Source organism: Sinocyclocheilus rhinocerous, unplaced genomic scaffold, assembly GCF_001515625.1.
Source record: "Sinocyclocheilus rhinocerous isolate Xijiao unplaced genomic scaffold, SAMN03320098_v1.1 scaffold78, whole genome shotgun sequence".
Taxonomy (NCBI): domain Eukaryota; kingdom Metazoa; phylum Chordata; class Actinopteri; order Cypriniformes; family Cyprinidae; genus Sinocyclocheilus; species Sinocyclocheilus rhinocerous.
The window spans coordinates 264,152-277,855 of record NW_015637122.1 but is presented as its reverse complement, the minus strand read 5'-3'; the positions used below and the strand labels follow the sequence as shown (position 1 = coordinate 277,855).

Below are 13,704 nucleotides of genomic sequence, written 5' to 3'. Positions count from 1 at the left end.
GGAATTTATTGTTGAACTTAGTATTTATCTTTCATAAACATCAGTAACATTAGTAAATCAAAAGTGAGGATGCACATTATCAAAATTCTGACGGATTCAATAAGTCAATTATTATTTTAATGTTACCAATGAATACAATTTAAAATATTAAAATATCAGTGCTATTTTTAATATATCATTAACTAAGTAATTACTAAGGGTACTGTGACAATTCTTTTATCGCATTAAAATATCAGTGCTATTTTTAATATATCATTAACTAAGTAATTATTAAGGGTACTGTGACAATTCTTTTATCGCATTGATATCTATCTATCTATCTGTCTGTCTGTCTGTCTGTCTATCTATCTATATCTATCTATCTGTCTGTCTGTCTGTCTGTCTGTCTATATCTAAACATTAAAATTACAAGCATATTTCATTGCTTAATCTCAGAGGTCATGGTATTTTTGTCTTATTACTAAAAATCTGTTTCTCTACAGAGATTTAGACTTCATTATCCTTACTGTTGTGTTCTATACCAAAAAGAAGACAGCCTATTGTTAACATTTATTAGTACAAAATGAGTTCATTCATCTCATTATATTAACAAAAAATATATATAATATATATTTGTAGATGACTACGATAAAAAACAGTAAAGTATTATGTTCAGATATAAATCATTTACTTAAAATACTGCTTATGGGTCTTTGTGATGGTTTTCAAAGTGTTTGTGTGAATATATCTGGGTCATGACCATCAGTCTGGTAGAATTATATTCTGAATGTTTGTGTGTGTGTGTGTTTGTCTTAGTGTGTGTTGGTTCCATTAGCCCAGTCTCTATTATCCTTACTGTTGTGTTCTATACCAAAAAGAAGACAGCCTATTGTTAACATTTATTAGTACAAAATGAGTTCATTCATCTCATTATATTAACAAAAAAAAAATATAATATATATTTGTAGATGACTACGATAAAAAACAGTAAAGTATTATGTTCAGATATAAATCATTTACTTAAAATACTGCTTATGGGTCTTTGTGATGGTTTTCAAAGTGTTTGTGTGAATATATCTGGGTCATGACCATCAGTCTGGTAGAATTATATTCTGAATGTTTGTGTGTGTGTGTGTGTGTGTGTGTGTGTGTGTTTGTCTTAGTGTGTGTTGGTTCCATTAGCCCAGTCTCCTGTGTCAAACAGATGTGACACAACATAATCACTGTATTGTCCATCAATCAGTTTAGCCGCATTGTTTTTGGCAAACCAGCAGTCTACTGTCTGCTTTCCAGAGTAGATTCGCCTGCTCTTCTTTATGACAGTGACAGTACGATCCTTCACCTTCAGTGCAGGGCAGCTGGGTAGACTGATATTTTTCCCTAGTGGTTCCTGTGTGCTGTTTTCTCTGGCCATGCTGAAATTTCCATTAAGCTGCGTCAATCCAATGTCTTCATACAGGAACTGGCCTGTAAGTACAAAAATGTGTCTCTCATTTAATATGTAGAAATTGTGTTTGCTTTTGTAGATCTGTTCCAAAGCCTAGGGCGCTGCCTACGTAGGTAGCATTTTTAAGTTTCATGTGCATGTTTGTGGAGAAAACAAGGCCACAATTTACTGCGACAAACTTGCTGAAAAGGTTAATCCAAGATGCCCGACAAAGTTAAAGAAATGTGGCCTGTAAATAAATGAACTTTTTCATTCAGTACTGTAAAGTATCAGTAAAAAAGTTGAACCTCTTTACGGTGGACTTTTTACTTAAAATTTGGTGTACTGTGTTTTTATGGCAAGAGCATTACAATGTTAGCTTAGCAACATGCTAACATCAAACGTTACACATTAAAGACAGTCAGGTTTCTAAATGAAAAACACCATTCATTTTCTCCCTGGGGGAACTGATTAACCACAGACCTACTGTGAGCTACGAGGTTGTTATTCAATGATAATATGCTTCTGTTGTTTCAGTGTTTTTTTTTTTTTTTTAACAGTGGAATTCCTGGTGAAAAACTACATTCCCCACGATTCTGTAAAGACATCTCCACCTATCAGTGTAAGGATGGTTTTCCTGCTAAGACAGGACACTAAACCAAACACCCTGCAATAAAACAATAAAACTCACTAATCTGGAGGGAAGATCTCCAAGAAAGAGCAAAGGACACCACCTTGCCTAAACTTCTCTCCTCTCTTATTTATGAGTCCCTCTCTCCGCGTTCCCTCTCCCCCTCCACCAGGCTCAAGTCACTGAAAGTTCACTAAGAATGTCAGTATACTACATATGATGTATCTTGTGAATCTATTGTTTTTTCCCTTTCATTTTTGTCATAATTTTAAATGTTTGGTAAAATGGTCTTAATTTCACAGCATTCACTTCTTATGAGAAAGATTGAAAACTGAATTCTGTTCTGCTATTGAAATGTGTGTCTCTCACAAGGTCTCTGGTGATAATGTTCTCCTATCTATTCTGTAACCTGAAAACCCCCCATGCACAGTGTGTGTGTGAGTCTCTGGAACACTCTGGAGAGTGATTTGCAGGGAGAGTGGGATCTTGCTTTCAAAGCTAGCTTGCTATTGCTAGCCTTTCCGGAATCGCCTTTAATTAAACTCCCTGCATGTAGATCACCTCTGCTTGTTTTCTCAAGTTCCCGCAACATTACAACTAGATTTGTGTACGTGTGCTTACTGCTTACCTAGCAACCCATGTGTATCCTTGCTCAATCCTTTGCTGTTAGCGATGTAAAACCCCAGGTGATCCCGCTGATAGGGCGCTGGATTTTTGTAATGGTGGAATAAGATGACAAACTGGATAGTTCCTAGAATGGTCACTGTCAGGTTTGTGTTAGCAATAATGACCACACCCAGGTTTGCGGTCTGAACGGAAATGCTGGAGCTGGATGGTAAGATCATCCGGTCCCGGTCGTCCAGTATGACCTTTTGTGGGGTCACCTCAATATAAGAGCGGTGTGGTTTATCGGCTACTATTGTTATGGTGTTGAAATATGTCCTCTGTTCTTTATGACTGCCGGCTGGGGCTGGAGCTCCAATCAGTGCACCGTTCACAGTCACGCCTAATGGGGACAAAACATACATATTCATGTCAAGGGTCCAAATATATATATATAATATGTTAATAAAATGTTCTGAATATAAAATCTAAAGTAAACTATGATATGGAATGACAGCTTACACAATTTTAATCTCAAAGGGTATAGTTCATGCAAAAATTAAAATGTAAATATTACATTTAGTCGCCATCATGTTTTTCCAAACCTGTATAAATTTTGAACATTTTGAAGATTGCTGGTACTCAAACAGTTAGCCACTGACTTCCATATTATGGAAAAAAAAATACTATGGAAGTCAATGGCTACCATCGACAGTTTACTTACAACATTCTTCAAAATATCTTCTTTTGTGTTCAGCATGAATAAAGAAACTGACAGGTTTGGAACAACTTAAGGGTGCATAAATGATGACACACATACACACATTTTCATTTTTGGGTGAACTACCCCTTTAAATTGGCCAAGAATTGTCACTAATGCAAAGCTCAATAAATAGCAAAGCAAAAAGTTAATACTTGTAAAATACTGTGTAAATACTTCCTAAAAAAAGTGTATTTCAGTTGTTTACCTGAGTGTTTATGGTCAGTCACGAGTCGGAGAATGTGTCCTGGCTCCCCATTAATGTTGAAACACACAGTCAGTTTACTGTGGGGTACCTCCACCACAAAATGAGGGTCGCCATCAGCTAAAGTCAGATAGGAAGATAATGTATGATACCGAAGATATCATTTAATCCATTTTTACTTGAATATGGACCATTTGTAGAACACTGTGTGAATATATTTTATTTTTATTTATTATTTTTATTTTTTTACTTGACTTTGTTGCATGGAAGTAAATCAAATTATGCAAGTTTGTTGGTTATGTGCAACCCAAAGTCCCCTGTGAATTTTCACATTTAGCAAGTCTGATGTGTGGTTGTCCTTATGCAACATTTGATATGAGATCACAAATCATGCCAACAGAAAAGTGGCTTTTCAAAGCTTTCCGATTCAACTCAAATGGAGGCCAGTTTTACTTGTGATAAATGCATCAACCAGATTTCCTCCATTCAAAACTTGAAAAAGACTCTTTGTGAATACTGCAGACTAATCTCTCATGCACATCTTGCTCGTGCACATATACTGACTGCATCAATGTATTCTGATGCTTTGTGCATACAACAAAATGCCAAACACTCTAACATACTTGCTACATAATATTAATGGTTGCCAGGGTGTTGCTATGCAGTGTTCTGAGTGTTTTAGTGCACTTTTATGAGGTTGCTAGTGCGGTTGCTTACTGTCAAAAAGCCTGCCTCCTTGTTTTGTTTTATTTGTTCGCTTTGTTTCATTTTGTTTTGTTTGTTTGTTATGTTAGCATTACTGGCACCTTTTACTTTTTTGTTCACTTTTTTCTTTTACTTTTATTTATCAATATCACTATATTTTCTTTTTTGGTTTTTAGTCGCTGCTTGTATTGTTTGTATTGATAGTTTGGCAATATTGTGTGTGTGGGTGTTGCTATGCAGCTGTTTGTTTGTTTTGCGTTTTGTTAGCATTAGTGGCACCTTTTACTTTTATTTTTCACTTTTTTCTTTTACTTTTATTTATCAATATCAATATATTTTCTTTTTTTGTTGTTGTTTTGGGTCACTGCTTGTATTGTTTTTTCTTTGCTTTGGTAATATTGTGTGTGTAGCAATCAAGCCAATAAAGTATTTTGAAAAATAAAGATGAAACTAATAAAGATGCACAATTTGAGGCCTAATTCATATCAATAGCACAAAGAGTGAGGAATGAGTTATGCTCTGAAGTTTAATACTTGGGGGTTTGTTGAAATCCTGCCTTTTTCCCATCAGTTCCCAAACACAGGCATGTGAATTAGAGCCCATACACAACTCTCAGTAGCAATTAGCTGCATTCTGACGAGGCCCCTTTACCTGAACAGAACAAATTACAAGCCACCCAGTCGTTGTGAACAGACACTACTGACACTTGCAGCTACACTCACTCACATTCGCACTGAAATGCAAAGCAGATGTAGAAAAATTGAGAAATACCGGATGTTTTGGATAAGGTGACAGACTTTTTGGTAAGTTTGCTGACGCCACCTGGAGATAAATGGAGAAGAGTGAAATCGTCAATGGATTGTTTGAGTCACCTTAATATTTTCAATACGATTGTGTTATGACAGTCATAATGATCCTAAATCTGATCTAAAACAAATGTTTTACTTTCTGTCCAATTTAAATAAACACACTTGTTGCCTTGGAGACTGCAGAAGTTGGCTTGGGCGGTTGATTTCTGTGCAGGCTCTGGGGTGTTAGATTGTTGTCGTCTTCCGACAGCTGACTGGATGACTCAGCAGGGGGCGGAGCCTCGGTGGCCTCTGCCTCTTTCTGTGTCTGTGCTAAAGTTCCATCGGCCAGCACTTGTGGTTTCTCCACTATCATTTGTGTGAGTGGCGTGAGGAAATTATACGTTAACGACAGATTTGTAGTGTGTTGTGTGTAGTTTTCCCGCTCTGCGCTCGTCTGGCTGCGCAGTCGTCCTTTTAGCCCGTCTTTAACACTCAGGTATCCCCACAGTCGTTCCACGTAACCGTTCACATTTGGACCCGCCTCCGCTTCCGCTAGCCGCCGTTCGGTTTCCTGCTCTCGCATCGGCCAGCACTTGTGGTTTCTCCACTATCATTTGTGTGAGTGGCGTGAGGAAATTATACGTTAACGACAGATTTGTAGTGTGTTGTGTGTAGTTTTCCCGCTCTGCGCTCGTCTGGCTGCGCAGTCGTCCTTTTAGCCCGTCTTTAACACTCAGGTATCCCCACAGTCGTTCCACGTAACCGTTCACATTTGGACCCGCCTCCGCTTCCGCTAGCCGCCGTTCGGTTTCCTGCTCTCGCTCGTGTATTGACATGTCTTTCTCCAGCACGATGCTTCGCTCGCTGTTGCTGGCGGTAACCTGAACATGCAACGAGTCTGAGCTGTGATTGGTCAGTTTTCCAGCTACAATGAGCTCAGAGCCGTTGAAGTAATTTGTGAAAAGGTTCTGGGTGATGTATTCCACAGCATCCTCAGAGTATTCCACCCGGATGTCGGATAACAATGGAGTGCCGATCTCATCGTAGAAGCTATAGAGAGATAGTAGGTGAAAGATAGGCGAGAAGACGGTAAAGAGAGGAGAAAAGGAATAATAAGGTCACAATGCAACAGTTTTGCCTCAGATTGTGGGTTAATAAGTCATGTATTCTTTATGTTAAACTTGTTGAACTTTTAGAGTGGGGCCCAACTGTTAAGCCTTGTGTAAAGATTTCAGTCTTTCAATGGAGTCTCATATCACTTTTGACCTTTATCCTTGACTTTAAGGGGGTTTTTTCGTCACAAAATGCCACACATGCCAACATACTTGCCTCAAATTATTAATAGTTGCCAGGGTGTTGCTATGCAGTTGATGTTCTGAGTGTTTTAGTGCATTGCTATATGGTTGTTAGGGTGTTCTGCTAGGGTGTTGCTAGATGGTTTCTAGGTTGGTTGTTTACAAGTCTAAGTCAAAATAGCCAACCTCTATTTTTGGTTTGTTTTGTGTACCATTGAGTTGTCTTGTGCTTACCTAATATGTGACCCTGGACTCATAAGGGTCAATTTTTTGAAATTGAGATTTATACATCATCTGAAAGCTGAATAAATAAGCTTTCCATTGATGTATGGTTTGTTAGGATAGGTTTGTTAGACAATATTTGACTGAGATACAACTATTTGAAAATCTGGAATCTGAGGGTGCAAAAAAATAATCAAAAAAATATTGAGAAAATCGCCTTTTTTTTATGTTGTCCAAATGAAGTTCTTAGCAAAACATATTACTAATCAAAAATTAAGTTTTGATATATTTACAGTAGGAAATTTACAAAATATCTTCATGGAACATGATTGTCTCGGTTACGTACGTAACCCTCGTTCCCTGATGGAGGGAACGGAGACGTTATGTCGAATGACATATGGGGTCTCACTTGGGAGGCCAATCATCTCTGAGTTTAAGAGAAAACGGCAATGAAAATTGGCTAGTGGATTTTGCATACTTGAGCCACTCCCCATGCATACGGGTATAAATAGGCGACAGATGCCTGAACACCGTCTCAACCCTGTGGCACCGCAATTGTTGACAAGCCGTGGCATGCCACAAAAGTTACGCTAAGGCCGTAACCTTCCCAAAGCCCCAGCGCAAATTCACTGACCTTGGTACCGAAGGGGACCAACAGTGAGTACATCGCTGCTGGTGAAGCCCATGCTGCTGTTCCGTCCACAAAAAAAGTTTTTGGAAGGGATTTCAACCTTCAGTGAAAGATTGCTTCAAATCTTTCCTATTTGTTCTTTCAGCCTGGCAGAACAATGGGGAAGCGAGCCTTAAGGGAAAAGGTCGCTACGGAGACCACATCCTACCCGTCGCCAAGGCTGGATCTGCCTCCTCGGGGGCAGCGCTTGCAGGTTCACCACCTGATCTCGGAAGGGAGTGGTGGGAACCTTGGGCACGTATCCAGGCCGGGGTCTCAGGACAATGTGAGAGTAGGCTAGCCCGAACACAAGGCACTCTTCACTTACCGAAAATGCTTGGAGGTCCCCGACCCTCTTGATGGAAGTGAGCGCCATCAGGAGCGCTGTCTTAAGAGACAGGAACTTTAGCTCAACTGAATCAAGCGGCTCAAAGGGACCCCTCTGAAGTCCAGCCAGGACAATAGAGAGATCCCAGGAGGGTATCAGGGGTGTCCTAGGAGGATTCAACCTTCTGGCACCCCTCAGGAACCTAACGGTCAGGTCATGCTTTCCCAGGTACCAGCCATACACTGCATCGTGATGTGCTGCGATAGCAGCGACATACACTTTCAAGGTGGAGGGTGACAGCTGTGTGCCAGTGCATCCGTGCCCAGGGGGGCCTGGGTCAGGGAATAGTACAACTGGCAGTGGGAGGACTCGTGGGAAGCAAACAGGCCCACCGGAGCTTCCCCGAATCGACTCCAGATCAGCTGAACTGTCTGGGGATGGAGTCGACATTCTCCAGGGAAAGTGGGCTGTCTTGAGAGCGCGTCGGCCGCACGATTGAGCTCCCCCGGAATGTGGACGGCTCGCAGCGATTTGAGACGCGTCTGACTCCAGAGAAGGAGATGGCGGAGCGAGTTGAGACATGCAACGTGATCGTAGACCGCCCTGACGGTTGATGTGTAAAACAGCCGCAGTGTTGTCCGTTCGGACCAACACGTGCTTGTCCAGCAGCAGCGGCCAGAACTGCCGCAATGCTAGATGCACTGCCAACAACTCCAGACAGTTGATGTGCCAAAGCAGTCGAGGTCCTGTCCAGGACCCCGAGGCTGCCTGCCCATTGCACGTAGCGCCCCAGCCTGTGTTGGAGGCATCTGTCGTGACAACTTGTTCTAAGGGCAGCCCGGCCCATAGAAAAGCAAGGTCCGACCAGGGGCTGAATAGGCAGCGACACATCGGTGTGATGGTGACACAATGTGTATCGCGGCGCCATGCCCATCTCGGGACTCGGGAGTGTAGCCAGTGCTGAAGTGGTCTCATATGAAGCAATCCGAGCGGCGTGACTGCGGCTGCGGATGCCATATGCCCCAGGAGCCTCTGAAAATGTTTCAGTGGTACCACTGTCTTGCCTCTGAAGGAACTAAGGCAGTTCAGCACCGACTGGGCACGTTCGTTGGTGAGACATGCCGTCATACTCACCAAGTCTAACTCCATACCAAGATAAGAGATTTTCTGCACGGGGAGAGCTTGCTCTTCTCTCGGTTGACCTGAAGCCCCAACTGACTGAGGTGCTGAAGCACCAGGTCCCTGTGATCGCACAACTCCTCTCGCGACCGGGCCATGATGAGCCAATCGTCGAGATAGTTGAGGATCCTGATGCCCACTTCCCATAGTGTGGCAAGGGCGCCCTCCGCGACTTTCGTGAAGACACGGGGGGACAGGGAGAGCCCGAAGGTAAGTACCTTGTATTGCCATGCCCGATCCTCGAACGCAAACCGTAGGAACGGAGGAACAATCGAGACATGAAAGTACGCGTCCTTCAGGTCGATCGCTGCAAACCAATCCTGGGCTTGAATGCATTTGATAATACGTTTCTGCATCAACATTTTGAACGGGAGCTTGTGCAGGGCCCGATTCAAGACTCGCAGATCCAAGATAGGTCGAAGGCCACCGGTTTTCTTGGGTAAGATGAAATAAGGGCTGTAAAACCCCTTCCTCATCTCGGCTGGAGGGACCAGCTCGATTGCATCCTTCGCCAACAGGACAGCAATCTCCTCGCACAAGACAGAGGCATCTCGGACTGCCACCGAAGTCTCGATAACGCTGTTGAACTTGAGAGGTCGCCTGGCGAACTGAATCGCGTAGCCGAGTCGAACCATCCGAATGAGCCAGCAGGACGGGTTGGGTAACGCAAGCCACGCTCCCAAACTCCGTATGAGTGGCACCAAAGGGTGTCAAAGGCAGTCGACGTACCTGCAGTGGTGCAGCAATGGGGAGTTGCGCTGGGTGGCCCAGAAGGCATTACGCTCTGAATCATCACAGCAAAACTCCCCCTGGGACTGGCCAGAGACGCGTGGGGAGAGGCGTTGCTTCTCCGAACGGCGAACTCTTGGCCACTGGCGATAGGGGACGTCGTGGGTGAGAGTGAGGAAGCGGTCCGTCGCTCACTGTCGACCCACGAGCATTGCAACCCGGAGGAAAAGGAAACTGCTCTTTCTTTGAAAATGTGGTCACGCCAGCGGCGGAACAAAAAGAAAAGGGAACAAAGAATTATCCACCTGGCCCTCCTCCGGGGGAAGGAGCGGCACTGACCTCGCCACCTCGTGAAGAGCAGTTGCCCACATCTCCGGGTTGCCCGTGTCAGGGCCGCTTCGTCGTTTTCTTGGAGGACTTAGCGGCTGGGTGCAACATGGTGGGTGCCGCTCTCCTGTGTGGAGCTCGATGCGCCGGCCTCGACGTTGTCTCAGCGCGAGTGGAGGACGCAGGAGGGCGCCCACGGCGACAAGCAGGCTGAGGCACAGCCCGCGGCGGAACGGTGGCAGCTGGAGGATCACGTCGGGGCAGGATGTGCTGGATGGCCTCAGTCTGCTTTTGTACTGCCGAGAACTGCTGGGAAAAGTCCTCGACAGTGTCGACGAACAGGCCAGCCTGGAAGATGGGAGCTTCGAGAAAGCGTACTTTTGTCGATGTCCACCAGAGTGGACATCACCTTCCCGAGGGACCACGCCGTGACTTTCATCGCCCAGAGGGCGAAGTCAGTCGCCGTGCGCAGCTCCTGCTTCAACCTCGGGTCGGTGCTACCCTCGTGCATTTGTTTTAGCGCCTTGGCTTGGTGTACTGCAGGATAGCCATGGCATGCAAGGCAGGGGCAGCTTGGCCCACAGCACTATAAGCGTTGGCAGCGAGAGCCGCCGACAGCTTACAGGCTTTGGACGGGAGACGTGGACAATTCTTCCAAGTGGCGCCGTTTTGCGGGCACAGGTGCACCGCAACCGCTCTCTCCACCTGGGGAATGTCAACGTACCCCCTAGCTGCCCCGCCATCGAGGGTAGTGAGGACGGAAGAGAGAGACAAGTGGCTTCTGGCCGTAAAAGGGGCCGTCCACGACTTCGTCACCTCTTCATGCACCTCCGGGAAGAAAGGAACTGGAGCAGAACGCGGTTGTGAGCCGTGCTCCGCGCCGAGAAACCAATCATCCAGCCGCGAGTGCTCAGGGCTGGGCGGTGTAGTCACCTCCAACCCGATGCTTACAGCTGCCCTGGCAAGCATGGCCTACAGCTCTGGGTCCAATTCGGCAGTGGCGACAACACTCGAGGGGGGCAGCCCCGCCGAATCATCATCCTCAGAGGCCGATAGCCCATCCCCCGATGCTGCAATCGACATCTCATCCTCTGGCCGCCCACCGAATGACACGCTGGGACCGCCGCGAGACGGCCCAGCAGAATCACCCGGCAGATGCACGGGACATGCGCTGCGGGAGGAGTGAGAGGTCCGTGGGGCGTGGCCCGGCGGAGAAGTTCTCACTGTAACCCTCAAATCTCCCAGGGCACTAGCCGGTGGTCCTCTGCTCGTGGCAAAGAAACCAGGACGGGTAGTGACAGAGGGGTCTGCTCCACTCCCCTTGAGGAGAGAGAGACGCGATCGCAGCGATGTCATGGTCATACGCATGAGTCATCCACGAGCGCCGCTTCAGCATGCTGAAGGCCCAGACACTGAAGACAGAGATCGTGGCCATCAACAGAGGACAGGAAACGACCGCATCCAGAAGGACACGGACGAAATTGCATCTTGTAAAAGACGTGTATCGTCCGTGATTTGCTCTTTTAGAGGAAAAACTGCTCTTTCAGTCGAAGCGCCCAGGGGAATCACTGCTGCAGGGACACCGCTGTACTGCACCGTAAACACCAACCAGGAACAGCCCTCTTTCAACACAAAGATGAATTGGCTTTGTAGTGAAGAACATCAACTACTCGGCTCCGAAGCAAAAATCTGAAGAGTGGACGCACCTGTCGCCTATTTATACCCGTATGCACGGGGAGTGGCTCAGGTATGCAGAATCCACTAGCCAATTTTCATTGCCGTTTTCTCTTAAAATCAGAAATGATTGGCCTCCCAAGTGAGACCCCATATGTTGTTCGACATAACTCGTAGTGACCGGCAGATAGGGAACTTTACTTAATATCCTAATGATTTTTGGCATAAAAGAAAAATCAATAATTCTGACCCATACAATGTATTTTTGGCTATTGCTACAAATATACCCCAGCAACTTAAGACTGGTTTTGTGATCCAGGGTCACATATAACATTGCCCTAGGCTTTTTCAGATTAGTAGCAAATTTTATTTTATTTCCACCTGCCAATGGCCAGTGACTTCAGAAAATGTACCAGCCAAAATTAATGAATTAAATTAGAATTCATAAAATAAAAAATTTACTGGCCAGCTGGTGAGTAACACTGTTTCATATACTCGCCAGAGTTGATTTTTACCCTCATTTGGCACTTTGCGAGCATTTATTTTAGGCCCTGTTATCTGACTCAAATCCACTGATGATACTTTAAAATAATAGTTTATTTTTACTTATACTCTGAAGTACTTTTAGTCAGTTTTGAAGCTTCATGATGTTCAAAATAACATCTGAGACATTCTGCTAAACTCATAGACTCAAGTTCATAGACTCACACAAGTATATTTTTAATGGTGACCACATGTTCCTTACCCTTTGAGCATGACGCTGGCATCTGCATCCTCTGGGATTCTCCTCATGGTTCCACAGTTCTCCAGGGACATCCTCTCCAAGAGCCTGTAGTCCACGTCATCACCCATCCCAATTGTGAAGAGGCAGAACTTCTCCTGCACTGCTGCTTTGGTGTTGCCAATGATGGCCGGACTCTGAACTATGCCAACTGTGGGCCGCCCATCGGTCAGGAAGATTATGAGTGACACGCTGTTGTGATGGGACTCTTCTTTGCTAGAGAGGTAGTCACCGAGTAAGGCCGAGCCTGCCTGAATGCCACCATTGATGTCAGTGCCTGAGAAGATTTTAAATGAAAGAGGAAATGAGTTCAACAAAAATTGAAACTGTCATTATTTAATTATCCTCATGTCATTCCAAATCAGTCTACCAACAGTTCAAAGTAACCACATTTGTCAAGCTCCAAAAAAGGACAAAAACACAATAAAATACCATAAATCTAGTCCATTCAACTTTTGCAGTTGACTATTTCTTTTTTGTCCTATTAATTTATGCATGAATATGTTAAAAATGCAATTCATACATTCTGTACAATGACTTTAATACATCTCTTTTATTATGAAAATGTTTTACTTTCGGAGCTTTATGTGTGGCTTCTTTGTACAGATTCTTCAGAAATATTTCTTAATGAACTCCATGGAAACAATTTATACTATATTATGTATTTAACATACTATCTATCTATCTATCTATCTATCTATATATATATATATATATACACACACACACACAGTATATATAGATAGATAGATAATTCTGTAAATTTTGTATTATATACTATAACTTATATATAACTTATAGTACATATATTTTGTTATATTTTCAGTTTAATTTTAGTTTAAGTTTTAGTAATTTTGCTATGTGCTTTTGTCATTTTTAATAGTTTTTGTTTTTCTGAAACATTTCTATTTAGCTTTAATTTATTTTCATTTCAGGTTTAGTTTTAGCAGTTTTAGTACTTCAAATTCAAAGGCATTTCTTATTTTCATAATTTTTTTTATTTATATTTATTTCAGTTAAAAACAACACCGTTGTTTTGTGTGTGTGTGTTTTTTTTTTTTTAACTGTTGCTTTAAATTATTTAAATTTGATTAAATTAGGTGGTTTAAATGTGTAACAGGGTGTGTTTAGGAGTGTGTAAGATTTTCTACCTCCAGTGGGTGAGATCATGTAGATGAATTTCTTGGCATCACGTATATTGTTGGGGTGTGTATATATATATATATATATATATATATAGTATTGTATTTTTTATTATTATTATTATTTTTAATTCATTATTTATTTAAATAGTTTTATTTTATATTTTAATCTGCCACAATGTCCACCAAATAATGCATATTTAAATGCATATATATGTCAATATATGTTAATAATATACAATGAAACATATTATGTG

The 13,704-nt window shown here is 43.2% G+C and overlaps 1 protein-coding gene across 1 annotated transcript; it reads right to left on the bottom strand.

Annotated features, from left to right (window-relative positions):
• Positions 1-957: 957 nt before the first annotated feature.
• On the bottom strand, positions 958-13,506 carry LOC107748458 (inter-alpha-trypsin inhibitor heavy chain H5-like). The gene is made up of 8 exons (XM_016563237.1): positions 13,457-13,506; positions 12,270-12,582; positions 5,913-6,150; positions 5,281-5,671; positions 5,081-5,131; positions 3,608-3,724; positions 2,665-3,042; positions 958-1,446 (listed from the first exon to the last, which is right to left on the bottom strand). The coding sequence occupies exons 1-8, from the start codon at positions 13,473-13,475 to the stop codon at positions 1,139-1,141; spliced, it is 1,815 nt and encodes a 604-aa protein (XP_016418723.1). The 5' UTR covers positions 13,476-13,506; the 3' UTR covers positions 958-1,138.
• Positions 13,507-13,704: the final 198 nt, after the last annotated feature.